The sequence below is a fragment of the Dipodascopsis tothii genome (genome assembly GCF_038497935.1).
Source record: "Dipodascopsis tothii strain CBS 759.85 unplaced genomic scaffold V1510scaffold_45, whole genome shotgun sequence".
Lineage (NCBI taxonomy): Eukaryota > Fungi > Ascomycota > Lipomycetes > Lipomycetales > Lipomycetaceae > Neoaidaea > Neoaidaea tothii.
Window position 1 is genome coordinate 1 of NW_027118029.1, and position 27,706 is coordinate 27,706.

Here is a 27,706-nt window from a genome sequence, read left to right on the forward strand (position 1 = left end):
TATTATTATTATTATTATTATTATTATTATTATTATTATTATTATTATTATTATTATTATTATTATTATTATTATTATTATTATTATTATTATTACAATTATTATCATTAACATTATTACTGTCATAATTCATTAACTTATTTATGTATTTAATTTTTTATTTATATAATTATATTTTGTACGTGTTAATTCTGATCATACTAAAAGAATACGGTAAGAGAGAAGATCTTTGTCGCGCTTGGCAATACCGAATATATTCCGGATACTATGTGTCAGCCATGCTTACTACTGTAAAACAATTATCCAGTCTGTGGATCTTGTGGTTATTAAATATGCAGTTCTTGGGATTGTATAGTTAACAATTCGATGTGATTAGATCAAAAAATGTATTTCTAAATTACATCCAGTTCATCAACAGCGAGCTCTCTTCCATTGCCGCCATACTGTAAGTTGGCTTGGCCTCCACTGGCTGTTTCAACTCGACCGGCGAAACTGATTTTGCAATTTGTTCAGATTTGGGCCGACGGGTGCCCTTGTTGAAAAACGCCCAATTTTTCACGAGATCAAGGGCGAGGACATCGCATCCCATTCTGTCGTAGAGCTTGGCTATGTGAAGCACAAAATCATTTTCCATCGCAGGGGTAATCTCCCATGAACGCTCAAGATCAAGGCTATCGCGAAGTTGCCTATATAGCACCACCAACACAGGATCCTCAACCAAAAACATCTTGTTTTGAAGTTCGTTTGTAGCTTCGGCCGCACTCATCTCTTTGAAAAATTCCGGTAGAATGCATTTGACAGCTGCGGTACGTTCGTTTTTCATGTAGAAGGCCCAACTAGCTAGCCATCGGTCGCCGCGTTGGAAAGCCATAGGAAGTATCTCCCGATCTATCAAGTTCGTGAAGGTGAGACCCCCATCACCCTCATAAATTCGTGCGATGGTGACTGCTAGCTGGATGTCTCCCAAGTTTCGAAGACACACATTTACGGCATCTTTCAACGAATCTCCAAGTAGGAAGAAAGCAGCAGCATAGGCGTACCTCTGCTTACTCAGTAGAACATAAGCGTTTTTGAGTGCTGCAGTTTTCCACCTTGGATCTGAAAAGTCATTGGAGAGAAATTTCATCATCGTCCTTTGATCTTTGTGAGTATGGGCTATACGCCAAAGACTTAGTAGTACCTGCTTCTTGCGTAAAGCGAGGTAATAGAGCGAACAGTCAATGGGGTCTCTAGACTCCGTGCTGGCATATGTGTTTCGAGCAATGTTTTCAAGCTGTCGTTTCGCTGAATCCACATCTTTCAACCACATAAAGATACCACACTCGGAGGCTTGAGTCCAAGTCAGACCACTAGGGTATGCACGTTGAACCAAGTCAGTCAAAATCTCCTGCGATGTCGAATGTAACGCCCAATTGAAATCACGGTACGGCATTTGGAGTTGCGTCTCACGATGTAGTATAAACAATCGGAACGCCAACAGGTACCTCGTTCCGTTTTCATCTAAAGACGAGCGGTGCTCTTCAACTTGGCCCAGCCCTTCTATAATGCTGACCAAACTTATCTGCTGGTGACTGGTAAGATAAGGCAAGGACACCTGAGTTAAAAATTCAACAAGCCGTCTTGCTACATCAAGACTGAAATCGGAGAGTATGTCGTCATCGCCTGAGTTGGATGCAAACAGTTGTGAATATTTCTGTTTCCTAGACTTCGGTTCTTCCTGATTGTCAGATCGCAGATCAACAGTGAGCACAAACCTCTGTAGATTGTGACAAAAACTGCTCAATGTCGAATCCGAGCGAGCTTTCGATATCCGCAACTTTTGAGTCACCAATAACTTTAAAGCGCAGCTCTCTAAGCAAGTTTGTAAGAATATTTCTTGCCTGATTAGATTTTCCGGCAAAAACGGATTGTGTAAGAAGTTGAGGGTGATACAGAGGTAACGGACCATTCAATACTGAGACCACGTCAAAAATGTTTCCCAAAGGAATCTTATGAGGTAATAGATGCTGTACTTTGTCGGCACTTGCCGAATCGATTTTTTTGTCTACTATGAAGAGCTGGTTTCCAGAGCCGATTACAAGGGTGCCATCATCCAACCATATAGAGTCTGCAATACTTCTGGTTGTAAACCTGCTAGTTAGTTTATGCCATTATTCCTTGAGAACGTACGGTGTCACACTGATCTCACGAAAAGAGCTCCATGCTGGCAACTCCTTCGTATAATCGAACCGTAACTGACAATAAAGATTCACTTTACTGGGAAAGCCCACTGAAAGGATGCTCTGGGAATCTGGAGAGCATATCCAGTCCAAATCCTGGATCGTGTTTAGGGCCTCAAACTGTTCTTCGTATTCCAGATGTTGCTCACGTATATCCCAGATCGTAAGTCTCAAAGACCTACTATCCACAATCGCGAGTTTTTTCATAGAGCTGGCTTTAGCCAATACTACCGAATGAATGCCAGTTTCAACGCTGGCCGTCTGTAGCCAGGAGACAGAGCGATCTTGGTCAGAGACTTTAACGGTCCATGATCTAACTGTTCCCGAACTAGATATCGTAGTGAGGACATCACGCGTGAACTGGTCAAAAGTATTGGACAGTGTAGCATTCCAGCCAACAGGATCAACGGCTATAGCGTGTTTGAGTACGTCATCTTCAGGTATAGGCAATTTGAAACGAGCGAATTCCTTGAGATAAGCCGACTTAGTTGAATGATACCGAGTCACTGTTTTATCGGAGAAGGAGCCATTGGCGAAGGTTGGCCATATGTTACTCTGGAATGCTGCTGGATCGGCCAAAGGCTGTGGAGAACCGGGAATAGAACGTTCGGAGCTATCTGGCAAATTAATCTCCCAAACCACTCCATCATTAGTAACACCAAGAGCCAAGACGTGGTATCTACAGAGAGATTGCTCTGGAATTAGAACCAAGTTTAGTATTTTTTTGCTGTCAAAATCTCCAAGAGCAACACCCGCAATTCGCTTTGCCGTTGGCTGAGAACAGCTCCACAAAACAATTTCATAGCTCTGTATGGTCACGACATATGCTCCCTTGGAGAGAATGACCGCACTCCGAACATAATCTGGGGCCATGATTATACTGCGAGGGTATATAGTGGCGTAGTTGTGCTCCACTTTATGCTGCCAGACAATATTTTCTGCATGGCTACTGGAAGACAGCAGCGCTTTTCCATCCGCTGTCCGGACAAACCTTTGTATCGATTTGTTATGACCTGTCCAAACATTTTTAAGCGAAAGACGTTGCTCTAGGTCACCGGGGTACAGTATGTCCTCAAAACGGGCCACGTAACATTTTATTACGCCGGCGAAATCGTGCATTATCAGAGTGAAATCTGTTACCGGTCAGCTTCGATTGCCTCAACCGATTTACCTGGCTCAGACTGAGTCGTAGCCCCGAAACCTAACATTCCTATATGGTCGGTTCCCTCAGGAAATCTGTCCAATGGTGTATCGTTGTATGAAATATCAAAAATACTGAGAGACTTTTTCACACGAGAGCCGATGTTCTGCGTATTAGCTGCCTGCATACAAGTTGACTTACTTCAATGCCCACAACTGCCATCCGCCCTCTCTCATCAAACACAATGCAAATATCAGGATTACGAGCGGCTACCTCTATCAAGTTCTGCATTTTTTTGTCCGATAAAGTGCCATCTTTTGAGTGTCGAACAGCAGACTCAGTGGCTCGTGTGAAGTCCTTGTTATCAACTATGAAGGCGTATCTTTTCTCGTCAGGAAAGTTTCGAGGCAGTACGTCGAATAGGTCCAAAGAAGCCCACATTTGCATGTAAGACGTTTCCGATCCATCAGTAGGCGCCCATATACGAAGAACGCCATCGGAGCAAAATGTGTACAAAATATTGTCCACGCTTCTATGCCGTCAAAAGCTGTGCGCATACATCGATACTTACTGTGCATTGCTGAAGGGTCGTCGCCAACGTATGTTTGTTACAGCTCGAGGGTGGGGGAGGTAAGAGAAATCGAAATCAACATTCGAGACATCATAGGAGAATCTGCGCCAAACTTTTACTAGGCGGTCGTTACTTCCGACAGTCGCAGCAAGGTAGGCATCGTATGAAAACGCAGACATCATCGCCGGAAGTGCAAGACTCATGGTCAGTACAAATTTTGAGAGGTTTCGACTTACTGCTTTTTCCAGAGTCGGTGGGGACCGTCTTTGAAGAAAGTCCATAGTGAGATTGTTTTCCCAGAGATGAAAAGCTCTTCGTCATTACCCCAATTGACACCCGAAGGAATGCCATCATCTCGGTCGAGTGGTAGTGTCCACTCTAATGTCCACTGGAACGGTCAGACATCTTCAATATACCGGTTACCTTTGGTTTTTTAATTGACAAGCTGGGCTGATAAACTTGCACCTTCGAACCAATGACAACTGCAATCTAGAGTTAAACCTTCCCACTGTATTCATACCCTGCCAGAAGACTCTTCGATGTCAACAGCACCTCCATCACGGTCGAGATAGATCGTTTGACAGGGGACGCGAAGGCTGGAGAAGATGACTAAATTGTTTCCTGATGTGTATGCCTATTTTGTCATTAAACAAGCCTCGTCGATAGGCTCACTTACGTATACTCTGCAATCATTCCAATAAGCCGTACTCTGTGCTTGGTGTATTGGATTTGGTTTTCCAGCGTGAATATCAATCGATGACATAGCAGCTGTATGGCTCCACTTTAAGCCTGCGCTTCTTGGAATACTTCCGGGCCAACTTTGCGCTATGCTGATATATGTTTACCTAGGTAGTAGCATATGCTTGAGAAGATCAGCCAATAGACGGCAATTACGCTAAGGCTCGCGCTCAGTTGTTGGATGTCTCGATAATGAAGTAGGGATGCCTATGTCCGAACTGAGATGCTGCTATTTGACGAAACTTTATATCTGTATGCGACCGATCATATATTACTGTACAGATAAAATCCGGAGGCGTGTGCGCACGGAAACTTTCCTACCACACATATATCGAGCAGAGTCCGAGATTAAAAGTCGAGAAATTTATGGATAGCTGTAATAGATTACGGCAACTGTCTCGTGTTTAAATTGGAGCGGTGAACAGTTGAGTGGGAGTACATGGCTTGAAGCCCTAACCGCGGCATACATTGACCACAGCTCAGATTGCACAAACATCAGGCTGTCTATCTCAATAGAAATCAAAAATGCAGTATGATCGAGAAGCGGTGACACATGATGATACAATCGTTTACGACGAAGCTGATGGGTACGATGAGTCAAGCATCTCCACTGAGATAGACGAGGCGCAGGCAGAATGGGAAGAATCACTCCGGCAGCTACAATTTTTGATATCACTGGTTGTACTACCTTTCGCTGGCAAGTTTATGGGACGTAAGTTCGCATACCATGGTAAGTATCTCTGCCGTACGAATTCCGGCTGACCCAAGTTTGGTCTCGCTATGCCAAGTACAAGTATCCCGCGGTATTGTGATGGTCGAAGCAGCTGGTGTTGTAGACTATAGATTGCTGGGAACCACATTGTCAACTATCAGGCGCATAAGACACGCGTCAAAAGATTTATAAATTATATCGTTCTCTGCAGTTAAACAGTGAACTTCCCTAAAATTTTCGTCCAGTGTAGACAACACGAAAGAATACATTACTAAAACATGTTTTATCGTTAAATACACTTAATTATTACAGCCGCTGGTGAAGACCGCGAGCTCTCCAAGATTCGCCCTTTAATTACATGTCACCAAAAATACAGTACATCGTAAAGCAAAATGACCAATTACCAAAGTATTAATAAAAAAGGGTCCTATCTGTTTTTCCATAGTGATGCTTCCCTAAACCCAACCCGCAAGTCTCCATCGATTGCCATGGCCATATATATAAAAAACACACCAACGCCGATAATCAAAATAAATTCGATGCATAGATGATTTATTTCCCTTTTTCGTGTTTAACTCTGATGTGTCGTGCAAGAGCGTCTTGTCTCGAGAAGGTCTTGGTGTCATCGCCACATAGATCGCATTTAAACGTTTTCCTGCTCGAAGCGTGAATCGTATCTTGATGTCTTATCAAATCGTACGGTCTAGAAAAAACTTTGTTGCATACTTTTCCCGTCGACGGATTAATCCATGTACATCTATGCGGCCCAACATGAGCAGATAAGGGTAATTTCTTCCTAGGCGGCGTGACGTTGTGGGTGCGCTTATGTAACTGAAGGTTATGAGCGCGCGGAAATCTGCGACCACATTCATTGCAAACATATATGTTATCTTCTTGAGCCATCGAATAGAGGCTACCAGAAGGCATGGGCGAACCAGTCGACATGTTCCCGTAATCTTCAAAATCTTGTCTCTGACTAATTTGTGATTGCGCAGGAGAGTAGTAGTGATCTGGCAACCTGTTTAGTGGGCGTCCTCGCTCCAGGTCATTGTTCGTGAATGTATAGCCGTTTTGCAGCCCGGTCGGAGTGTTAAAGCCAGTGCTAAGTTCGTCTGCCGTTTCACTGCCAAAATCGTCTTGGTTGCTGTTAGGTGTACTTTGATACGATGCCAGTGTCGCATTCGAGGTGGACTCAGAATAGTCAAGGAGAGACTCCTTCGGAGAAATTGTTTTAGAAGGTGGCGTATTCTGCAACGAAGCATTCATAATATTCAACGTTGATTGATTCACAGCTGGAGGTGCATTAAAAGTCTGCGCGCTGACGAACGGAACATTAGCTATTTGAGCAGAGTCAGGATTTATGTCGTGTAATTTTTGCATATTTTGCTGATTCTGTAGTTGATTTCGAACGAGCTTTTGCTGAATGGGCGAGAACTTTTGCTTTTGAAAGACGGGCTTGATAGAGGCAAGACTGGGAACTGCACCTCCAGTTGCCGGACTATTGTCCAGTTGTCTATTATCCGCACGCGGCTGGCTCTGCACGTTCATCGTATCATTAATAAGATCATGATAAGATTGCGAATGTGTTAACGGTGACTCGGCCGTGACACCAGAATAGAAAGGAGAAGATTTTCTAAACGGTGAAAGATCTCTAAAGTTGTTGGGAGAGGCCGTTCTTGTTGCAGGCAAAGATTTAATGCCCCATGTAGGGGAAAGTGATTCAGAGAGATCTGCAACGAAGTCGTCGCTCACAGTGGTTGGAGAAAGGTTGGGCGAGTACAGCTCATCTTCCAGCACATCTGAGATAGTCCTCTCTAATTTTTGATTGCGCAGTTGGGGGTTTTGGAAGTCAAAGCTTTCTAGTTTTGTTAGTGGGCATTAGTCGCGGACCATACCTTCTTTCGTAAGTGAATAGTCAGCCTCGTCATAGGGACGAGAATAGTCGACACTGTCTCCATATAACTTTCCGGACTGACCGGAAATGACCGGTGAAGGGGAAAGCATCGGAGGAATGCTCATCGGTAAATCCAGCGCTGAGATGTCCTTACTGGGAGCAAGCATGTTGAAATTATTCGCTCCGTTAGACGTCCCGGAATTTGAATTTATATATGTATGAAATAGTCCTGGCGATCCGATGGGTGTTGAGGAAAGAGACGCCGGTAGTGAGTAAGAGTTGGATTCCCGTCGAGGTAAGCCAACTGGTCCATGCAGGCTTTGCTGGTCAGTGTTTGCGTAATACATAGGATTTGCAAAATCCGATGTATTATTTAGGCTGTTGCTTCCGGTGTAAAACTGAAAGGCAGTAGTAGGCCTTTTAATAGGTGCTGAATCAAATAATACAAAATCTGCCATGTTCCGCAGTTCCATATATATTAAATATGAGAGGGCATATAGTGTAACTAGATGATAGCTTAGCCTTGCTGATCACTAAAGAAAGAAGATGATACGTAACCGAGAGATTACTATGTCGCTGATTTTGAAAATATTACTTAAGATGTGCGAAAATTTGCACTCGTTTAACAAATATAGAGGCAGGGTGAAGAGAAGAAGCGGGATTCTTCTCGAAATATTATATATATTTCTTTCTGGAGCAGAAAAAATATCTGGAAGATATATTAAAATGTACCATATATCAAAAGATACTGACAATTTCGAGTCTAAATTTACCTGGTACTCTTAGCAGATAGCGTCATAGTACAGTATTATTATATCGGATATACCAGCAATGCATGACTAGGGAATTTACTAATCCGTATACGTCACTCAATACGTAATTTTTAGCGATCAACGCTCTATTACTGAAAGTTATGTGATTTTCGGCACATGTGTAAGCTACCTGTATGGCATAAACGTACCGTCATTTGAACATATAACCGTTTTACTCACTTAGCGTGTTTCGATTGTCCCATTACTACTCTAAGGTGATAAATAGTGCCGCACAGCTGTGCAGCTTGCAGCTGCGCAGCTAGGTGTTACAAGTACACAACAAATGCTATGATCCATATTCAATAGGACGTGTGCAATATGCTTCTCACAAGGGCGGCACCAAATATCCGCACTAGACTCAAGGTCGCTCTCATGTATCTCAACTGGAGCAGCAGCTTAATATTGTGTACGATCTACTTTTAGCCTAAAATATGTAGTTTCTCTGTGTCACCTGTTAGTTGTCACCTGAGTGCATATACAGTAATGAGAAGATGGCAGCAGTCACGGTACAGGCTTAAGACACGCTAATGCCCCGAGAGGCACACGGCGCAAGGCATCAGTCGCCTATTCAGAATGTTAGCTTGTTGGGATTGCATGATCCGTGTGATCTGTACATGACACTAGCGAAAGAAGCGCATGACAAGGGACAGCCTCAGCTCCTCTAGCGTACACCTTCCTATTTAGGAATCTCTCTAGAATCGTGGAATCATTCTATATATATTACTAATGAGGTAATATTTTTAGATGTCTTATTGTATACTAGCGTTTCATCCTAGTCCCAGCGCCCTGATCCACCTGATCCGCCCCAGTGCTGTGGATCAGTGGTCTTCGCAATCTGTGCGCTGTATGCATCGACCTCGTTCGGCTGCCAACGAGTGAAGAATTTTTTTTTCTTTTAACTTTTTCTCTGTAGTCTCTAGTTCATTATCCTTCCTCCCTCTCAATGTACACGTTCTACCATAACATCCTTAGGAGACGTACGACGTTGTTACGTGCAATTGGAATAAATGCACTAATTTATGCATACCCGCAGAGAAAATTTTTACTTCATGGCTGCAAATAATTTTCATTGACCTACTCTCGGAAGTGCTCTCAAAAGACACGGGTTCCACTTCGAAACAACAACTTTTACCTGACTCAGGCGACATACGAGGCTACACGGTTCTCAGTAAAAGAGAGCTTGTTTCCTGTACCACCTACCTAACCACGTCCGACTCTTACAAAGCAGGACTTGCTGCCTCCACACGTAAATTGGGAGCATTCAGATGACAGCATTTGCTTCGAGTTGCTAAATGTGATACACCACAATAGATCTACCGCCTGTCTTTACTTGTGGAGAAGTTGGGAAGCTCATGATCCCATTTGGACTAGCTGATTTATGTGCAAATTTTTGGTTTCGGAGATGTCCTCAAACCAATTATCCATGGTGATGCAGTAGGCGCAATCTACAAATTTAGTACGAGGGCCTTGTGCTTGCACTACGCTAAACCAATCTTCTATTAACTGCCTCAGATAGTTCATATCGCTAAAGTATCAGTCAAGAATCCTGTCACCAGACATCGGATCTAGTTCCTTCAAACATATATTGATTTTCGAGGGCCCAGAGCTACATGATACCAAAACTTATCTATATCCTTGTCGATCACGCGTGCCAGTCATTCGACTTACTGCTTCGAAGTCCGGTAAAGAATGCGAGCTCACTAGAAATTGCAGGGTGATGCCATCGCAAGACGGACCTCATCGAATCTTGACTGCTCTACTGGCGATTTTGTACAATGGCACTTGTCAAATGTATGGATCTATCGGACCGGACGTACGGTTTGGGTAGACCTTCTGTCTCACGGACTGAGTGTGATCGCACTACTGCAGTGTTCGTTAGTATGCTGTAGGGTGCATGGTCTCTTGTATCTATAGCGTTAGAGAGTCCGTTGCTTAAGCGGTCAGACTATAATTGTGTGCCTAATGTTTGGAGTCTTGAAATTTCGTAGACTATGGGTCCCAATGCATGCAAGCTTCTTGTTGTGACTCAGGTCCATGGATCCATAGCATATAGCTGCCGTGATGTATATCATAGATCGAGCCATGGGCTGAGCTGAAGATTGACTACGTTGACTGGTAATTTCTGTTGACTGAAATAAACAAGACTGTTCAAAAATATGAAATACTAATAACCAGCGCGACAAGGCCACGATACACCCGACATTTACAGATTTTTACCAAGCAGTGCTTGTATAGTGGGCACTAATAGTGGGCACTTTCAATCGGGTGCACTGCTAATTTTCGATACGAGGCGGAGGAGCTCGCCATGCGTACGGATGCATATTAAACTTTATATGGCTGTACCAATCCGCAAGACTAACTCATGAATTAGGTTTGTACCTGGAAAAATCTATGTCTCAATCGATGAGCACTCATGATAGAACTAAGAGGTCCATACAGCTGTAGCGCTGCTTGATGTTGCTTTCATATCACTTCCGGCCACTGGCGCTGCTCGTAAAAGAGAGGAGACTTTCTTGGCCAGTTCTGCCGCTTAGCAGCAGGCTCTTAAACTTAAGACGTGCGGGGGAATGCAACAGTCGAGACCGATTACTCCTTGTAAGCATTTTTGAGGTAGGTGATTCTTCTGATAATTGTTCCTTGTGAGCTGCTGTAGCGCGATATACGTGGTCTGAAAGAGCTCATCATTACAGCACAAGCAAATGTATCTTTCGACGTGAGCAGCTTATCGCAGTCAGAGACTTCAATGTCGAGCTGGCAGTCTGCCTTCAAAGTCGGTCAAGAATGACCGGGATTTCGCTCCAGTCAATGGCCGAACGCTATATGTCATAGTGATGTATCACAGAAAGCAGTGGTCCAGAAATTCGAGCCATCGGTGAGAACTAGTTACAGTTTGCGTACCAAAAGTCCGTAGGTGTCGGACAGCTTAATGCGAACGAGCGGCTCGATGCTCAGAAATAGTCAGAAATAGCTTCACACTGGTAATAAAGAGGCCGTCTCTTCTTTTGCTGTGTCAGAACCGCAAGCCAAAGTAATAGTAATTGACAGAAAGTGCGTGCAACGCACCAAATGTTTGGGCTCCAACATGCCTCTATCCCTCGCTGATGCTCTCAATGCCCTCACGCGCCGACACACATACCTCATGAAAACGCATTCTTTATCACATCGGTTACGTTCGAAATTATTTTCTACCTAGTTACGATTACAGGCAGCAAACATATCGAACAATCTATCCACAGTCATAGGCGTGTGCTGTCTCTTGCCACTGTTACATCAGCGATCTGTCGGTTGCGATACTGAATATTATTAAGTACGTGACATGTAATGTGTTCATTCTACAAGGGCGCGCGCCATTTAAACTACGTGCCATTTATGTCTATTTCGACACATCCGCGAGCCGTTACATTATGCACTTAGTCCTTAAAAGTCACATAATATGGCACACGCGCCAAACACCAATACGATACCCATAATTTGCCTCTGCCAACAGACACGGCAAAATCAGGTTCTCATTGATTTCCAACCCGAAATCACTCATCATTTCGAAATTAATCCATATTCTATTTTACAAATACCATTACACTAAAAAAAAAACCACAACCAGTTCATATATTTAACCACCGAAACCGTAAAGGGTACGGCCCTGGCGCTTAAGAGCATAGACAACGTCCAACGACGTCACGGTCTTACGCTTGGCGTGCTCAGTGTAAGTCACAGCGTCCCGAATGACGCCCTCCAAAAACGACTTAAGGACTCCACGAGTCTCCTCGTAGATCTGATGATCAGTATCTCCTATAATCTCTGACTTACCAAAGCAGAGATACGCTTGACACCACCACGACGAGCAAGACGTCTGATGGCGGGCTTCGTGATACCCTGGATGTTGTCACGCAAGATCTTGCGGTGACGCTTGGCACCGCCCTTTCCAAGTCCCTTTCCACCTTTTCCACGGCCAGACATTGTTGATGATGAGTTACTTAAAAGTTAAGTAAATGATTTGATGATGTTATAGAGAAATAGGAAGAGCGGGAAACAGAGGGGATATAAAAAGATAGGAGTATTGGGCAAGGGCTTTTTCATCAAACATTGTAGGTGAGAGTTGATCAACGCATCAAAATAGAGATGTAAAGTAAATTCCGTAGTACCTTAATCCCTAAAGACAGTAAAGACTGATGACACTGGTCAGTTTTGATCGTGTGTGACACGGGAGTGCGAATTTTAGTGGTTGACGCGGACAAGTATTGGATTACAGTGGAAACTGCTTCACGCCAAGTGAAGCGGGCATACGCGCGAACTGGAGAATGCGTATAGACATAAACGCGTATTACATTGGCCTGAGATGCCATAAATGTGCATATTTTTAACAATCACACGGCGTGTATGGGCTAGGCGCTAACTGTCCTTGATCATCATCCATCAAAAACACTGATGGGTTTTTGGAGGAGCAAATCAACAACCTCATCAACGACAAATCTAGATTTTCTAGCCTACACCAACCACAGAACACACCATATTTGTCGTATCAAAACTTCCCTTTCCCTATACTCGCAACATCCCCCATTCCCATCAAAAATATTTTCGCCTCACTCCTAATCCTAATTCCCAATAACCGACTACGTCAACCACTGGAATACACACGCATCGGATCAAACACTTTAGTCTATCAAACTGGTTTAGGGTTACAACACCTTTAATCACCGCCCCCTTATTTTTCCTATAAAGAAGGCGTTTCCCTCTTTTCGATAATCATACTTCCATCCATCATCACATCTCAAATCAATATTTAAAGGACTACATTTCCTGTTCTTTTTCTCATCCACACAGCAACAATGGCTCGTACTAAGCAGACCGCCCGTAAATCCACCGGAGGAAAGGGTTAGTGTCTTCATATTGTCTATAGCTAACAGACAGCTCCTAGAAAGCAGCTTGCCTCAAAGGCTGCCAGAAAGTCAGCGCCGTCGACTGGCGGTGTCAAGAAGCCTCACCGTTATAAGCCTGGTACCGTCGCTCTTCGTGAGATCCGTCGTTACCAGAAGTCGACTGAGCTTCTGATTCGCAAGCTTCCTTTCCAGCGTCTTGTTCGTGAGATTGCGCAGGACTTCAAGACCGACCTCCGCTTCCAGTCTTCGGCTATTGGTGCTCTCCAGGAGTCGGTTGAGGCTTACCTTGTCTCGCTCTTCGAGGACACTAACCTCTGCGCTATCCACGCTAAGCGTGTTACCATTCAGGCCAAGGACATTCAGCTTGCTCGTCGTCTTCGCGGTGAGCGCTCATAAACTATGTAGTACATATATTATGTATTGTTATTAGCTGAAGGTTTATGAATGATGGCTGAGTAGGGGGAGATTGCTCTGTGTACAATAGGTCTAATATACGGGTTTTTTGTGTTCTAATCGGATTTGCCAGTAGAATAGTGATGCGTTTGGATGGTTTACGTCTGCAGTAACATTTGCAACTAGCCACTCAATCTGCGGCGAAGCATTTCGTGATGGGTTAGGTTCTGTTCACCTCTAGGATAGATTGTAGATGATAATGATTTATATTAAAGTCATCTGGTGTCATTACAACAGCATGTGCTATGAATCTAGTAAAACTTGCTACACACGCATGCTGGTAATATTGGTACCAAAAAAGTAAAAGAGAAAAGAGACCTGCCGGCACACCATACATGCAAAACAATCATTTACATACATCAAAATATTCTAGTGTCTATAATGCTGAACTAATGCCGAAGTATCCTTCATACCACCGTGCTGCGGTTTTTCTTCGACACATAACGCTTCTTAGCCTCCTTGCTCAATTCAAGACTCTTTTTGATCTTGAAACCCCCAGAAAGAAGATGCTGGATTTCCTCAAGCGCAAGGTACGAAGTTTCCGGATACAAGAAGAACACGAAAACTTCGCCAAGGGCACAGAGCGCAGCATAAAATGAGAACGTTCCAGTGGATGTGATATTGTTCATCATCGTCAGATACGTAGCACTGACGATCAGGTTGCCAGTCCAGTTCGTAGCTGTAGCCATACTAGTGCCGAGACCTCTAACCTTCATAGGGAACAGCTCTGACTGCTGCCATGGCACATTACCGATTCCGCAAGCGTAGAAAGCAACATAAATCATCATAGAGATTAAGATGAGAATAGCCCATGGGTTCGACTGCGTTGCGTTGTCAGGAAGAAAATGGAATGCGATCGCACAAAGCACAAGACCAAACGACATTCCCCAAACAGTGCAAAGCAGAATCCGTCTGCGGCCAATGTAGTCGATCAGAGTGAAAGCTAAGATCGTGAAAACCATGTTTGTTCCAGCAACAATGAGAGAGACAGCTGTAGAATTATTGAATCCCACAACCTCAAAAATAGTGGCTGAAAAGTACATCAAAGAGTTAAAACCACTGAATTGCTGAAGACCCTGGAGTCCACAAGCAATAATCAAACCTCGGAAGTTGGAAGGCACCGTGTAGAGCTCGCGAAGGGCGTCCAAAAATCTTTTCACAACACCCCATTCAGGATGTTCCTCGGTGTTATGCATCTCTAACACCTTGATCTTGTTCTCGACTAAATGATTATCAATGTTCCCCTTCCTGTCACAATAAATCCAGCGCAGCGATCTCTTTGCGTCTTCGGTCCGATTTTTGAGAATCAAATAACGAGGTGTCTCAGGCATAAAAACGAACATGATCATTTGACCAATGGCCGGTATAATTCCAAGACCCACGAGAATGCGCCAACCGTTATCCAGGCCATGTAAACCAGCACCAATCGCATAGGCAATGACCTGTCCACTTGTGATAGCCAGAACATTCAGAATGACAAGTCGTCCTCTGAACCGAGCTGGAGCCATCTCGGTGATGTAGAGAGGAGCGATCAAGGAGGCAATACCAACTCCCCAGCCCATCACAAACCGACCACCAATCATTGTCCATAGAGCATGCGATCCAGTCTGCATGGCAGCTCCGATAATGAAAAGAGTATTCGCTCCAAGTGTAACCCATTTTCTTCCAACGATGTCGGCAAGAGTTCCAGCGATAATACCACCAAGCAGAGCACCCAGACTGGTCGCTGCGGTAATCAGCTCTTTATCCGCGGAAGTGAGGGCCTTCCCTAGGTCGGTTCCGATATCCACAAGAGCACCGGAGATATACCCTGTATCGTATCCAAATAAGAAACCCGAAAATGATACGAGAACGGTGAGGAGAAAAATGAATGGCGACGGGGCACCGTTATCAATATCGTCTTCTCTATCGTCCTCTGACAAAACCGCTTCTGATCTGTCTCTCAAAGCGTACTCCTCCGTGAAGCCGGGAAGCTTTGAATTATCATCTTGAACATCTCCGCTGGCGAATAGGCCACTGCTTCCCAAAGATTGCGGAGCCTGTTTCTGATTCCATGTTGTAGCTGCGTCTCCTACTTCATTCGTGGCCTGCTGAGTCTTTACAGAGCTACCTCCGTTGCCCTGAGACACGAACGACATAATGCAAGCTTGTCCTTATGCCAAAGAATAAATCGAAAATAGACAGCAGGAAAGAATTTTATATGTATATTGATAAAATTTTGTTAGAGTTGGTGCATAAATGTAAATGGGGTGTGGTTCGACTGCAAGAAGTTGCTTCCTGCTACGACAAAGACAGTTATGATGACCTCCTACCGGAAGTAAAACCGTGACAATGAACCGATAGAATTGGTTCAATGACACCAATTGTTAACGAAATCAGAGAACCACAAACAAATCTAGCAACTACAAAGTTCATAAACGAGGATTATGTCGGTATTATATATTTCGAAGGCTTGGCTGAAGTCCCGTTTTGCCGCCCAGGATATCTCTTAGCAGGAGTGCGCAGGCACTGCTGCTAGAACTCTATTTTTTGCTGGGGATGTTTAGTGGGTCCCAAGTAACAGTTCAGAAACTGTGTTTTGGGTGAATCCGAGGACAAAGAGAAGAAGGAGCTCACGCGGAGATATGCTGGTCACGAGGCTTGAGACAAACTATTAGCCAATTACGTTGCAAGTCATGCCGCAGCCTTCCGCAACCGTAACTCTAAGCATCACGAAAACTGTCGCAGTGTGGATTAGTATGAACTCCCACTAAACTGTATTTGCGTTCACTAGCTTCATAGGAGTGTTGGGACATCTATCGCCAGCATGTGAAAAAATTACAGAGCTGTCCCGAGGATTGTGCTTATCATCTAGAAATTTCCAACCAGTTTCTGTTCAAAACACGAACCAACAATCCTCGACTCAAGCTGTGCAGTGACGCTCTCTTCCCTGCTCCATGAAGCATGACCTCGTTGCCTAGAAATTTCCACCGTACACTGCGTAGGTCAAAATTTAGACATAAACACTGATACGCTTGTATGCCACCTACACCTTAGTATTCTCCCAAATTTTGAATAGCAGACACTCTCAAAATGACTTTCATGTCTGTATTTACTTTGGGAGTTTTCAATGTGTGGGGGTTGTTCGTTCGGTGTAATAATCTTTTTGTCTTAAGCAGTGTCACGAAAGGGAATTAAGATTAGAAGGTATATTTTTTCCATAGTAATCGCAGTTTGTATTTACTCGGTTTAATCGAACCCGTATTAGTATGCCGCATCCTTCGTAGTCTACGCATTATATAGTATTAGCATACATACTCTTTAGGAAGTTCGCTAGCCCGAGCGTTTGTAGTCCTGCTCCTCCACTCCCCCCAATAATACGTGGGGAAACCACTATTCTCGTACTATTAGCGTCTACATCTGTTTCTAAGGGTAGAGAATTCTCCATAGGAATACCTATGGCGTCATTTGTTGCTTCGACCAAACCTCTTTAGACGTTGTAGAAGTTGTGGTTGTGTAGGCAGTACTACGCGCTATTTAGAACGCGAAGTAACACCTAACCCACGCGTAATGTGATCGCGTTTCGGCAACTACCACACCTCATCGCGCTCCTTTCAGTGACGTTTTTACTTTCGTGTAACGTGTATGGGATACATATATGATAGCTGGCGTTTTTTCAGACGGCGCCTTGCACGTTAGCCAACTGAATTGTTAGATAGAGACTGACCCTACAAAAATGTCATCTCCGAATACATCTGAGCAGGACACAGAAGATGTTTCGAACAAAGCTATTACACCACCCAGAGAACTACGCAAACGAAAATTGTCGACCGTCATTGCCCAGGAACTTGATGACTCCGATCTTGAAAGCTCAGACTCGAGTGATTCTGATGCATCGCTTGACGACTATCAAGCCAGTCGCTCAAGGCCGAAGATTGGTTCGAGTGCACGCGGAAATTCAGTAAAGCAGGGGAGTGGCTTGTCGACGTTGAAGCAGGCGGCCAGTCGAAAATCGAGACAGCAAAATAACACTGCGAGTCTGGATGAATCAGAGTTTGAAAATGGCCTCTTCGATGCTGTTCGAGACTCCGAAGTTGCCCTCGATGAAGTGGCTTTAAATTGGATACAGGACTACGAGGCTGATTCTTCGTCTGCTCTCCAAGAACTGGTTAATTTCATATTGAAGGTATTGTATCAGCTTGATCGTTCTAACCCAATCACTAGAGCTGTGGTTGCGGAACTCCGATTACCAAATATGATATTGAAGACCAAGACTCGGCTACAGATACACTGGCCCAAATACAGGCTGTTCAGCAGGCAAGTCTTAGACTTGCGTATTTCTAACAGCAGAATCGAATGGCGGATTATCCTTTAATATCGAAGAAGACCGAATACCGTGGTTTCAGAAAGCAGCTGATATCGTTTATCGACGTTCTCATAAAAAAGGCGGCCGACAGGGGTACCATATACGACGAGCCCAGTCTGATGGAGAACATCGAGGTCTGGATCAGTGCAATGTCTAGTTCAACCTTGCGATCATTCAGACACACCTCTACCAGCATATCTCTTTCGATATTGTCTAGTATATGCCATCTCGCGGCTGCCAATAACAAGGGATTTACCACGACCTCCAAACTTCTTGACAATGAACGGAGTAAGCCCCGCAAGTCAAAAGATAAATTGAAGAAGTTGCAAGAAAATGTCACAGAGTACGAAAGCAAGGCATCTGTTCTAGAAGGCTTGATGCGCGATATATTTGACACGATATTCGTACACAGATACAGAGACATCGACCCAAAAATACGGACAGAATGCGTCAAGGAACTAGGAAAATGGATGCTCATACTTCCTTCATTTTTTCTTGATGGCCAGTACTTGCGCTATCTTGGATGGCTTTTGTCTGACTCGAACAATGCTACTCGCTTAGAGGTTATACGGTCTCTCCTCAAGCTTTACGAGGACAAGGATTTCATTGGGGGTCTACGCCAATTCACAGAAAGATTTCGTTCCCGTATCTTGGAGATTGCTACTAATGACGTTGACCACATTGCAAGAGCAACTGCTGTCTCACTTCTGAACGCAATCAGATCAAATGGTTTCTTGGAAGATGACGACATCAAGAGCGTTTGTGGCCTAATTTTTGATAAAGATGCACGTGTTCGACGATCCACTGCTCCCTTTTTCATTGCACATATACTTGAGACAGTCGAGGAGCATATCGAAGAGCTTGGCGGCGATAGTGACGAAATCAAGGATTATCTCGCGGAAGCAGATTTGCAACCTGAAAGTGGCAATGTCACCAAGATGTGGTTTACCTTCAAAGCTATTGCAGACATGCTAGTCTTGCTGGATTCAAGTAGCTCTATGACCATTACTCATTCGTTTGACGCATGGTTTGGGGCTAAGATAGACTCGCGCAGGGTCATTGCAGGTGCATCGCTATGGGAGTCGTGCAATGACTTGCCTGTAAGTTGAAGGGGCACAAGGCAGCACTGACTTCACAGCATTGGCGACAACTTGCAGTGTATTTGTTGCATGACCACTCTCGCCACGACAATGAGGAAATGAGACAAAACATTCGTGCCTTATACCAGGCAACTACTTTAACTGGGGCCAACGAAAGTCCACTACTGGACTTATTGGTCGGGTCTATTCAGGCTTCCTTAACTACCGCTGATGTCGCCGAAAAATCGAAAACTAAAAAAGTAGGTCACACTCAGTTTGCTTTGCTGATACAGAAGTCCGCAGGTGCTAAAGAGGACCAGGAGAAGCTAGCATCGGAGGCTCTTGTGAGCCTATTGCCGGACTTGCTCAAAAAGTTCGACTCAAGTCCCGAATCCGCCAGCAGTGTGTTAAGACTACACAATGTCGTCAATCTAGAGGTCTATCAGCAACTGAGACAGGAACAGCTGTACCAGGAGCTCTTCGGTCGGATATGTAAAGTTTTCGCATCGTACGATGAGCCTGGGGTCCTCAGACTATCCAGACTAGCTATTTCACACGCTATATCGTTTGCCTCCTTACGAGACGTCATAGATCCAAGACTGAAAGAGCTGCAGGATGAATGCTGCGAGGGATTTAGGCATGCCACCCACCGTTACGATGACATATCTGTTGCTAACCTTGATGTAACTGCCCTAAAGGCAATCAGTTTGTCTATTCAAAAGCTACTACATCTCACATATGTTTCGGACACTACGGACGCTGTCGAGGATCAACTTCATGGAGAGGACTCCATAATAGTGAACAAGCTACTTAAGTTTCTTGACAGAACTGCATTCCCGAGCCAGATAGAAATTGACTCTCTAGTGGGGGCAATTATGATACTCCGCTATTACGTGTTGTGGAAATTCCAAAATGCAATTCAGACGAAATCAGTGGCCTCTATACAGGATTGCCTAGATAGGATTTCAGATATTGTCGAAAAACTTGAGGTTATCATTCTTTCGGACATCGATATTGATATCAGATACAAAGCAGTTTGCTCGTTGATAGATTTGGTTGTGTCTTTGAAAGTTATAAACAAGGATGACCAAATGAAAGCTCGAGAGCTTATACAAATCACAGCAAGCATTTCACCGACGATTCAGCAAGCTGCTATCGACATGCTCGTGAAAATGCAGGACTCTTATACAAAGTGCGTTGGTCTTAAGCCTGTCATTAGAAATTCTGATGAGGAGACACATGATCTAAATCCGGCTTCAAGCTCTGCTGGGGACCACGATATAGAGGGTGATGCAGACCATATATCAGACGATCAGTTACATATACATAAAGCCCAGCAGAATCTTAAATTATGTGAACTCACTGGCAAGATAGTCCTGGGAATACTGTCTCAAACGATCAGTGAAACATTCAAATCGGATGTGTTGGAAAATGCAAAGTCCTTTGGGCCTACATACGAGTACATAACTAAGGAGCTATCTGTCGCTACATAGCTGGTAAGATATCTTCTTTGGCTTAGATTTTATGTATGAGATCATATTTATACAGTATATTATACAAAGAGTCGTTATATGTCGAGCCCCTGTTTTTTAGCTCGTTTTCGCTCCACCATTGCTCTATACTGGTTCACGAACTTTTCTCTCTCAGCCTCTAGCATCAGTCGTTTCGCCACAGAGCCTGCGCTCTTAGGGATGTTTGGTAACGATTTCATAGGTTTGCTGAGTGTAGGGGGCTCCAGGGCCGTCTCACCGAACTTCGGCTTGTTCTTTTCGAGCTGTTTCCATGGATCAGGCGAATTTGATCTTATAAAATGAGTTTGAGCTTCTTCGTAGTCAAAATCCTCTTCAATATCGTCATCGTTGTCGCCCTGACTCTCCCCTTTCTTTGGCAACGGCTTTTGCCCATTGGCCTCTGCAATTTTGCGCTTCTTGGCTTTCCATTGATCGTACTTAGACGGTTCCCGGCTTTTCATTCGAACTAAAGGAATAGCCTCGTCGACTCTTCTTGAAAAATCGGTGAATTTTTCGTTCGGAAGACGAGTGACGGCACTTTGTTTTTGTCTGTTAATAGAAGCTGTAGTTGCTTTGTCACTGGATACCGATGAACCAGCATTTTCAGCTCTCTCTTTAGCTTTCATCAGACGTAAAAACGCCTTTGGTGTGTCGCCTCCTTCTTCTTCATTGGCCTTTCGCTTACGTTTGGACTTTTCGGACTTTTTAGTATTATTGGTCAACGTCGGAGGCAGATCAGGTCTGTTGGGTGTCAGCATTGATGTTCCATTGCTATCGATCACTCACTTAGGAGGTTTTGGGGTTGTCCCATATATGACCTGCTTCTTTTTGCTAGCACCATGTTTACCCCTCTTTCTTCCATGCGACTGCGATCCTTTGTGAGAAGGCATGTTGTCGTGGTGCCTTTGCGATGAATAATTTTCCTGGGAACAATCCCAAAATATTCGGTAGGTCACATGATCTCTACGCAAATAACCGATCGGCAATTGCCCGAAGTCGATCTCAAGCTTTACGACTAACGCTATCCTTGGCGGGTGTGGTACTCCGCTTTATTACGACATGATATATATCTGTTTAGACATCAATAGGCTGTAGCACCTTCTATCTTTCAACACCTCAGCATGCCTTCCATTTCCGCCAAAGAAAGTGAGTCTACTTCTATAAGCGTATACTGACATCGAAAGTCGCCAAACATAACAGTGAGTCTTCTTGCTGGGTTGTTCTATACGGAGAAGTTTACGATGTAACCGAATTTCTTGGAGCACACCCAGGTGGTAGCAGATCTATATTACGTTTAGCGGGCAAGGACGCTACAGAACAATTCGACCAAATACATCCATCGGGAACTCTTGAAGAGAACATATCTGTGATAACAAAGTTGGGTCATTGCGAAGACCGTGATCATCTAGCTGTGCGTAGAACAAATGGCTCTTCTAGTGCGACCGTGCCCATCGATCATATGCTCAACCTACAAGATTTTGAGGACAACGCGCGAAAATCTTTAAACGACAAAGCATGGGCATATTATTTCTCTGCCTCTGATGACCATTTTACAAAAAATTCCAACAGAGATATATATAAGTCTGTCTTTTTAAGGCCCAGAATCTTCAAGAATGTCTCACAGATTGATACAAGCTCCTCAATACTAGGGTACTCAACCTCTCTACCGATTTTTGTAGCCCCGGCTGCTATGGCTAGACTTGCACACCCGGATGGTGAGAAGGCTATTGCACGTGCGTGTGGAAAAGAAGATATTCTTCAAATGATCAGTAACAATGCATCGCTTCGGTATGAAGACATAGTTGCCAATCCAAATAACAGCGCTCAAAAATTTTGTTTCCAGCTCTACGTACAGAACGATCGCTCGAAGAGTGAGGAAATGGTTAAGAGGGTCATCGCCACAAGATCATGCCTTGCCATTGTATTAACCTTAGATGCCCCGTGGCCCGGAAAGCGAGAACTTGACGAAAGAGTCTCGAACCTTGACGAGACGACCGTCTCTGCCTCCTCCGGGCTGGGAGCGCCATCAGGTAAAGGCAAACAAGGTATTGGGCGAGCATTGTTTATGGGAACAGCCTCTGATCTGGAGTGGGTTAGCACATTAAATTGGCTAAGTCAGCTAGTCGGCTCTGCGAGTGGGATCAAGATTGTGTTGAAAGGTATACAGACAGTCGAAGACGCTGTAATCGCTTCCAATTATCCGTCTGTAGATGCGATCTATCTTTCTAATCATGGCGGTCGGGCATTGGACCATGCCCAGCCATCGTTGCTTGTTTTGGCCGAAATTCGAAAGTATGCACCTGAGGTGTTTACGAAAGTCGAAGTATTTATAGATGGAGGTATTCAAAGAGGAACCGACGTCGTTAAAGCGCTATGCTTAGGTGCCACGCAAGTGGGTATAGGGCGAGCTGCACTGTATTCTCTGGCATCGTATGGAGATGTGGGTGTCCAGCGGGCAATAGAAAGTAAGTATGTATCTTGACTGACGACTTACCGGAGTACTCCGTGGGGAGATCGAAACAGCAATGAAGTTGCTAGGCGTAACTCGCCTAGACCAACTCGGCCCTCAGTATATAAATGCGCGGCGTTTAGAAGATTTCCTTTACCGTCCTATCGATCTGAAGTCTATGCTGTGAACAATAAATGCTTCGATGGGACATATTTGCTTGTAAGCAGTTAACTATATTTACCCTGACGTAAATCACAGTCAAGAGCGCGTTCAGGAGGCTGTAGGTACCCTTTCCCTGTAGAAAGCCCAACGCTTTAGCTAGCTGTAATGATTCGCACACTATAGAATTCAGCGCTCCGCACACTGTTTTGTTTTTTTTGTTTTCATTTCTAGTACTTCACTCCCCTTAATCCTTTTTGTTCTTCACTATTCTTCATCTTTTTTCCATCCAAAATTCGTAAACCACAAAAATGGATTCTGATAGCACTGTGAGATTTATTCCTGAGCATCGTCGGACAAATTTCAAAAACAAGGGTCATTTTGGCGTGGACGAACTGCGTCGCCGACGTGAGGAAGTTCAAGTCGAGATCAGAAAGACCAAGCGCGAGGAATCCCTTGCCAAGCGCAGAAATTTGAACCTTCCGGCGGCCAGTGTTGAGTCTGTACAAAGTGACGATGATAACAGCGCAGAGAGCGAGGTGAGTTTTTTCGATCCGATTTTTTGGTGCCACGAATGCGCCTATTTCGTTAAACCGCCACAGTACATTGTCATGAGAACTCCACCATTCTCCTCTTACGAGTTATTTTAGTACATTGGCTCAATTCTTATAAAGATACTTCGAACTTTGCTAACTCTGTAGCTTAACGAAGAGCTCCCAGAGATGATCGAGGGCGTTTTCTCGGACATGATCGAGGCCCAAATCCAGGCCACTACAAAGTTCAGAAAGCTTCTATCGAAGGAGCGCAACCCTCCTATTGAGAAGGTCATTGAATGTGGCGTTGTGTCTCGATTTGTTGAGTTTCTTCGATCTCCGCATTCGCTGGTGCAGTTTGAAGCTGCCTGGGCTTTGACCAACATTGCATCCGGGTCTTCCTCCCAGACCCAGGTTGTCATTGACGCTGGAGCCATTCCTATCTTTGTGGAGCTTTTGAGCTCACCCGAAGCTGATGTCAGAGAGCAGGCCGTCTGGGCCCTGGGAAACATTGCGGGTGACTCTCCTCATTGTAGAGATATTGTTCTCTCTGCGGGGGCTTTACGTCCACTGCTGGCCTTGCTCAGTGACTCGCGCAAGTTGAGCATGTTAAGAAACGCTACGTGGACTTTGAGCAACTTCTGTCGCGGTAAAACCCCTCAGCCAGAGTGGTCTATGGTAAGTATGGATGATCATCGTGATTAGCCCAAGACTCATATCCCAGATCTCTACAGCTCTCCCTATCCTTTCCAAGTTGATCTATTCCTTGGATGACGAAGTTCTTATTGACGCTTGTTGGGCTATCTCGTACCTATCGGATGGCTCTAATGATAAGATTCAAGCTGTGATTGAAGCTGGAATTCCCAGACGTCTGGTTGAACTCTTGCTGTAAGTCCAAACTACAGTCGAACGGTGGATTATTAACGTCTAGTCACCAGAACACGTCTGTTCAAACTCCCGCATTGCGATCGGTTGGAAACATTGTCACAGGTGACGATGTTCAAACTCAGGTGATCATCAACTGCGGAGCGCTCTCAGCACTTTTGTCTCTGCTGTCGTCTCCGAAGGAAGGAATTAGAAAGGAGGCCTGTTGGACTATCTCCAACATAACCGCTGGAAATTCGTCTCAGATTCAGGCTGTCATTGATGGCAACCTTATTCCTCCTCTTATCAATCTGCTCGCCAATGCCGATTTCAAGACACGCAAGGAAGCGTGCTGGGCTATCTCTAACGCCACCTCGGGTGGACTTGCGAAGCCTGACCAGATTAGATATCTTGTCGCACAGGGATGCATTAAGCCTCTCTGTGATCTTCTGACTTGTATGGATAACAAGATCATTCAAGTCGCCCTCGATGGACTCGAAAATATTTTGAAGGTCGGTGAGCTCGACAAAGACGCTAGTGGTTCTTCTATGAACACCTACGCACTTTACATTGAAGAAGCAGGAGGAATGGAGAAGATCAACGGTCTACAAAACAACGCCAATGATGACATATACGTCAAGGCGTATGGTATCATTGAGAAGTATTTCTCCGAAGACGACATCAACGACGGCACTGGTCTGGAGCCCCAAGCTGCTGGTGACACGTTTGGCTTCGGTCAAGGGCAGACCACTGAGCAGCCTGGCTTCAACTTCTCAGGAGGCGATAGTATGATGTCATAAGTTCATGCGATGAAGTGACAGCACCTTTGAATATCATAAATTCTTCTTACGTTTCCATCATTTTGACCTTTGGGTTTAGATCAACAAATGAGAGATAGCTATTGTCACATTCCGAGCTTTAGCTGCCTAGAGTCTCCTGGATGATTCATGAAATTATCTCGTCACGTTCTTTTTTATGCTACATTCTCGAAGTATTTTGCAATATCTGAAGTTTGAATTTGCTCTCTGTAATTATGTAAACTCTTCTAATGTAAACACCATTCTGTACTTTCTATGTATCTATCTGTGCTTACCGGGTAGTGGGCACAACAATAGTAAATACAGCCCATCAAGCTAAATGCGCTTCAATGAATTGTATTCACTTGCCAAATGGCCTTTAAATTCTTTGAATCTGTTACCATAGTTACTTTTACAACTCCAGCAAATTAGGTCTTGTTTAAGTAGTGACTCGGTCTGTAGCCTGAAGTTATCGCTGGCCGGTGATTGTCGATCTCGCAACTCAGCGCTGTCGCAAAATTTGACAAAAAACGGCGTATTGAAGGAATTGTAATGTCTTTTGGTTTTCAATGATGGTGAGAAGTTGTCTGTTGTAATAACGTGTACATGTAGGTTGGATAGTGAGGGACATGCGTGTACGCCCGCCTGTACGTAACGATCGGCATTGCAGGCTTCAATGCCCAATTTTTCCGAGAGCTCGCAAATTACAAGTTTTTTGCATTCTTCTACAGCCTCAGAAGTCTTGATGAAGAAAGTGTCATCTTTGAACGCATCTAACGGGTGTATATTCGTGTATCGAGCTGCTCTTGGGATGACCAGGTAGTGCACCAACGCCTTCGGATACTTATCTCGAACAAAAGCGAAGTCTTCCGAGTATTTGACAACTTCGCCAGTCGCAACGAACCTTTCGGGATTTCGCACAAATGGCTCGAGAGCGCTTCTATACGACTGCCGTTGTTGAGCAGTTCGTTTAGACTGTTGAGAAGTGGATTGCCCGTAAACCGTGGCGACGGCAGATCGCCGACGCATGAGCTCGACAGGCATGTTAGTTGAACTTAAAAGTTACGTACACGCGTTCCTAAATTCTCTTTCGTTTTCACCTCGTTCTCTCCCCCTAGACATGATACCGACTAGGTGCGTCAGTTTTGACCTACGCCAGAAGGTTGTTAATTGATCCTCCAAATCGGATGTTAGGTTCGCGATCGCCTGCGATCACAGTGCGATTAACTGTCACCCTCCTTGTATGATTAATGTTGTCCTTTATAATCGTTGAAGTAATATCAATATAGCGTAATGGCTGCACGGTTCGCCCTCACCAGGTAAATCGGGGATTGTTACCTGTTTCGGAAACTGACAGATTTAAGGTATGTTCTGTTTTTGCTGCTTCGTCACGGATGCAAATTGGATTTCGTAGAAACGGGTGTGATCGAGCGTATATCTGTCATATAATGTCGATGGCTTCACGGACAATAACGCGTGATCGGCACAATACTCTTGCATTCACTGATGGCTCGCGTTGGAAATTTTCGCTACTGACTTCGCGACGTTAGCAATTATTGGCTTACTGTTATTTACGATATCGCTAATAACCATGCCAAGAGCCTTTTTGAGCTCATCTGCCCATAAGCACGTAAAGACTTGTAGTTGTGTATTTGCGCCATGGCTGTCATCTACTAGCCTCAAAACTATGGCTGGCGTCAAAACAAATGTGAGTGAGTTTCTATGAAACGTAGACACACTGCGTGGCACTAGGTTCATATGCAGCCACAGTGACCGCAGCAGCGTTACCATTGTTTCCTTAATATTTTACTACTACTGCAATCGCAACAAGATTGAGTGAGAGAATATCATTTCCACCGATGGCTTTATGAACAGCTCATATTGCGAGAATTCAGACTCTTACCAAGTCAGCTATTTGCACTGGCTATCTAGCAGTTGCCGTTCATCAGGGACAGCACGTATACAGCCAAATCACGCTAGTCTATTCAGAAGCTGTGTATTTCGCAGCACCTTCGACGCGTGTGTTACCGGACCTAGAAACCCGCATGACCGCAAGCCCCGCATGCACTGCGTTTGCCAGAACAGTGCAAGCTGCCGCTTCTTCGCGTGTGTTTTTATATCAGCCGTCCGGTCTCGAAATGTACGCTGCCGAGACCCGACTGCGATGGTAAGTACCGAGTACTAATAAATTCAAAGGTGGTTACCACAAAGATAGTGTACTTTATCCGAAACTACGCTGTGTGCATCCCCCCTTCCCGCTTGTTCCGTATGCAATTTGTAGCCCGTCCATGCCTGGCATATCTTTTGCTATCCAGTGGCTTAAGGAGTGTCCTCTTCGGAATACTCCTCTTGTAACGGCAGATTGCTATATGCTTTTGGTTTACCAGTAGTTGAAGGAAACCGTGTTGTTATTTTTGCAGTGGATGATTCTGTCGCTGTTGCCTTTTCTACAGACGCCCCCTCCCCTTTCTCTTCCCCTGCTTTTTGGTGTGTCTTGATGTACAACATACGCTTTTTATGTTAGGTTTTCTTCTCCCACCTTTTTTCTAAGA

At 44.5% G+C, this 27,706-nt stretch overlaps 11 protein-coding genes across 11 annotated transcripts; 5 read left to right on the forward strand and 6 right to left on the reverse strand.

Annotated features, from left to right (window-relative positions):
- Window positions 1-344: 344 nt before the first annotated feature.
- On the reverse strand, window positions 345-5,154 carry V1510DRAFT_423300 (RAVE protein 1 C terminal-domain-containing protein). The gene is made up of 10 exons (XM_066934925.1): window positions 4,608-5,154; window positions 4,452-4,565; window positions 4,355-4,420; window positions 4,168-4,319; window positions 3,932-4,129; window positions 3,562-3,892; window positions 3,391-3,526; window positions 2,170-3,352; window positions 1,755-2,130; window positions 345-1,717 (listed from the first exon to the last, which is right to left on the reverse strand). The coding sequence occupies exons 1-10, from the start codon at window positions 4,692-4,694 to the stop codon at window positions 398-400; spliced, it is 3,963 nt and encodes a 1,320-aa protein (XP_066786675.1). The 5' UTR covers window positions 4,695-5,154; the 3' UTR covers window positions 345-397.
- Window positions 5,155-5,194: 40 nt separating this feature from the next.
- V1510DRAFT_370449 (uncharacterized protein) lies at window positions 5,195-5,431 on the forward strand (the record flags this gene model as incomplete). The annotated part of the gene is made up of 1 exon (XM_066931439.1): window positions 5,195-5,431. The coding sequence occupies one exon, from the start codon at window positions 5,195-5,197 to the stop codon at window positions 5,429-5,431; it is 237 nt and encodes a 78-aa protein (XP_066786676.1).
- Window positions 5,432-5,933: 502 nt separating this feature from the next.
- Window positions 5,934-7,238, reverse strand: V1510DRAFT_370397 (uncharacterized protein; the record flags this gene model as incomplete). The annotated part of the gene is made up of 2 exons (XM_066931436.1): window positions 5,934-6,629; window positions 6,705-7,238. Coding segments are annotated over 2 exons (1,230 nt in total), but the record flags the coding sequence as incomplete, so codon positions are not given.
- Window positions 7,239-11,607: 4,369 nt separating this feature from the next.
- Window positions 11,608-12,088, reverse strand: V1510DRAFT_423312 (histone-fold-containing protein). Its single transcript, XM_066934926.1, has 2 exons — window positions 11,895-12,088; window positions 11,608-11,859 (listed from the first exon to the last, which is right to left on the reverse strand). Exons 1-2 carry the CDS (start codon window positions 12,042-12,044, stop codon window positions 11,698-11,700), a joined length of 312 nt encoding a protein of 103 aa, XP_066786678.1. The 5' UTR covers window positions 12,045-12,088; the 3' UTR covers window positions 11,608-11,697.
- A 391-nt stretch (window positions 12,089-12,479) lies between these two features.
- On the forward strand, window positions 12,480-13,592 carry V1510DRAFT_281603 (histone-fold-containing protein). The gene is made up of 2 exons (XM_066930632.1): window positions 12,480-12,959; window positions 12,996-13,592. Exons 1-2 carry the CDS (start codon window positions 12,914-12,916, stop codon window positions 13,358-13,360), a joined length of 411 nt encoding a protein of 136 aa, XP_066786679.1. The 5' UTR covers window positions 12,480-12,913; the 3' UTR covers window positions 13,361-13,592.
- On the reverse strand, window positions 13,367-15,834 carry V1510DRAFT_423317 (uncharacterized protein). The gene has a single exon (XM_066934927.1). The coding sequence runs from the start codon at window positions 15,553-15,555 to the stop codon at window positions 13,825-13,827; it is 1,731 nt and encodes a 576-aa protein (XP_066786680.1). The 5' UTR covers window positions 15,556-15,834; the 3' UTR covers window positions 13,367-13,824.
- Window positions 15,835-16,723: 889 nt separating this feature from the next.
- On the forward strand, window positions 16,724-20,371 carry V1510DRAFT_282967 (STAG domain-containing protein). The gene is made up of 5 exons (XM_066930635.1): window positions 16,724-17,582; window positions 17,621-17,713; window positions 17,747-18,862; window positions 18,901-19,101; window positions 19,135-20,371. The coding sequence occupies exons 1-5, from the start codon at window positions 17,133-17,135 to the stop codon at window positions 20,332-20,334; spliced, it is 3,060 nt and encodes a 1,019-aa protein (XP_066786681.1). The 5' UTR covers window positions 16,724-17,132; the 3' UTR covers window positions 20,335-20,371.
- V1510DRAFT_281679 (uncharacterized protein) lies at window positions 20,372-21,568 on the reverse strand. Its single transcript, XM_066930633.1, has 3 exons — window positions 21,385-21,568; window positions 21,139-21,300; window positions 20,372-21,093 (listed from the first exon to the last, which is right to left on the reverse strand). The coding sequence occupies exons 2-3, from the start codon at window positions 21,240-21,242 to the stop codon at window positions 20,409-20,411; spliced, it is 789 nt and encodes a 262-aa protein (XP_066786682.1). The 5' UTR covers window positions 21,243-21,300; window positions 21,385-21,568; the 3' UTR covers window positions 20,372-20,408.
- On the forward strand, window positions 21,474-22,988 carry V1510DRAFT_427390 (FMN-dependent dehydrogenase-domain-containing protein; the record flags this gene model as incomplete). The annotated part of the gene is made up of 3 exons (XM_066935203.1): window positions 21,474-21,498; window positions 21,537-22,817; window positions 22,852-22,988. The coding sequence occupies 3 exons, from the start codon at window positions 21,474-21,476 to the stop codon at window positions 22,986-22,988; spliced, it is 1,443 nt and encodes a 480-aa protein (XP_066786683.1).
- A 142-nt stretch (window positions 22,989-23,130) lies between these two features.
- Window positions 23,131-25,324, forward strand: V1510DRAFT_283300 (armadillo-type protein). The gene is made up of 4 exons (XM_066930636.1): window positions 23,131-23,499; window positions 23,662-24,171; window positions 24,218-24,381; window positions 24,425-25,324. The coding sequence occupies exons 1-4, from the start codon at window positions 23,272-23,274 to the stop codon at window positions 25,155-25,157; spliced, it is 1,635 nt and encodes a 544-aa protein (XP_066786684.1). The 5' UTR covers window positions 23,131-23,271; the 3' UTR covers window positions 25,158-25,324.
- Window positions 25,325-25,490: 166 nt separating this feature from the next.
- On the reverse strand, window positions 25,491-26,183 carry V1510DRAFT_399545 (aprataxin-like protein; the record flags this gene model as incomplete). The annotated part of the gene is made up of 1 exon (XM_066931940.1): window positions 25,491-26,183. One exon carries the CDS (start codon window positions 26,181-26,183, stop codon window positions 25,491-25,493), a length of 693 nt encoding a protein of 230 aa, XP_066786685.1.
- Between the last annotated feature and the right edge of the window lie 1,523 nt (window positions 26,184-27,706).

What these genes read in the sequence shown, in the direction of transcription:
- V1510DRAFT_423300 (XM_066934925.1), bottom strand. Translation starts at nt 4,694, where the DNA reads ATGTCATCGATTGATATTCACGCTGGAAAACCAAATCCAATACACCAA. An exon ending in TACGACTCAGTCTGAGCCAG is followed by an intron (nt 3,353 to 3,390) that starts GTAAATCGGTTG and finishes GACCGGTAACAG; the next exon opens with ATTTCACTCTGATAATGCAC. An exon ending in CGTGAGATCAGTGTGACACC is followed by an intron (nt 2,131 to 2,169) that starts GTACGTTCTCAA and finishes ACTAACTAGCAG; the next exon opens with GTTTACAACCAGAAGTATTG.
- V1510DRAFT_423312 (XM_066934926.1), bottom strand. Translation starts at nt 12,044, where the DNA reads ATGTCTGGCCGTGGAAAAGGTGGAAAGGGACTTGGAAAGGGCGGTGCC. An exon ending in TCAAGCGTATCTCTGCTTTG is followed by an intron (nt 11,860 to 11,894) that starts GTAAGTCAGAGA and finishes ACTGATCATCAG; the next exon opens with ATCTACGAGGAGACTCGTGG.
- V1510DRAFT_281603 (XM_066930632.1), top strand. Translation starts at nt 12,914, where the DNA reads ATGGCTCGTACTAAGCAGACCGCCCGTAAATCCACCGGAGGAAAGG. An exon ending in TAAATCCACCGGAGGAAAGG is followed by an intron (nt 12,960 to 12,995) that starts GTTAGTGTCTTC and finishes GCTAACAGACAG; the next exon opens with CTCCTAGAAAGCAGCTTGCC.
- V1510DRAFT_423317 (XM_066934927.1), bottom strand. Translation starts at nt 15,555, where the DNA reads ATGTCGTTCGTGTCTCAGGGCAACGGAGGTAGCTCTGTAAAGACTCAG.
- V1510DRAFT_282967 (XM_066930635.1), top strand. Translation starts at nt 17,133, where the DNA reads ATGTCATCTCCGAATACATCTGAGCAGGACACAGAAGATGTTTCGAAC. An exon ending in TGGTTAATTTCATATTGAAG is followed by an intron (nt 17,583 to 17,620) that starts GTATTGTATCAG and finishes CCCAATCACTAG; the next exon opens with AGCTGTGGTTGCGGAACTCC. An exon ending in AAATACAGGCTGTTCAGCAG is followed by an intron (nt 17,714 to 17,746) that starts GCAAGTCTTAGA and finishes TTCTAACAGCAG; the next exon opens with AATCGAATGGCGGATTATCC.
- V1510DRAFT_281679 (XM_066930633.1), bottom strand. Translation starts at nt 21,242, where the DNA reads ATGCCTTCTCACAAAGGATCGCAGTCGCATGGAAGAAAGAGGGGTAAA. An exon ending in ACAACCCCAAAACCTCCTAA is followed by an intron (nt 21,094 to 21,138) that starts GTGAGTGATCGA and finishes GACACCCAACAG; the next exon opens with ACCTGATCTGCCTCCGACGT.
- V1510DRAFT_283300 (XM_066930636.1), top strand. Translation starts at nt 23,272, where the DNA reads ATGGATTCTGATAGCACTGTGAGATTTATTCCTGAGCATCGTCGGACA. An exon ending in CTCAGCCAGAGTGGTCTATG is followed by an intron (nt 24,172 to 24,217) that starts GTAAGTATGGAT and finishes CTCATATCCCAG; the next exon opens with ATCTCTACAGCTCTCCCTAT. An exon ending in CGTCTGGTTGAACTCTTGCT is followed by an intron (nt 24,382 to 24,424) that starts GTAAGTCCAAAC and finishes ATTAACGTCTAG; the next exon opens with TCACCAGAACACGTCTGTTC.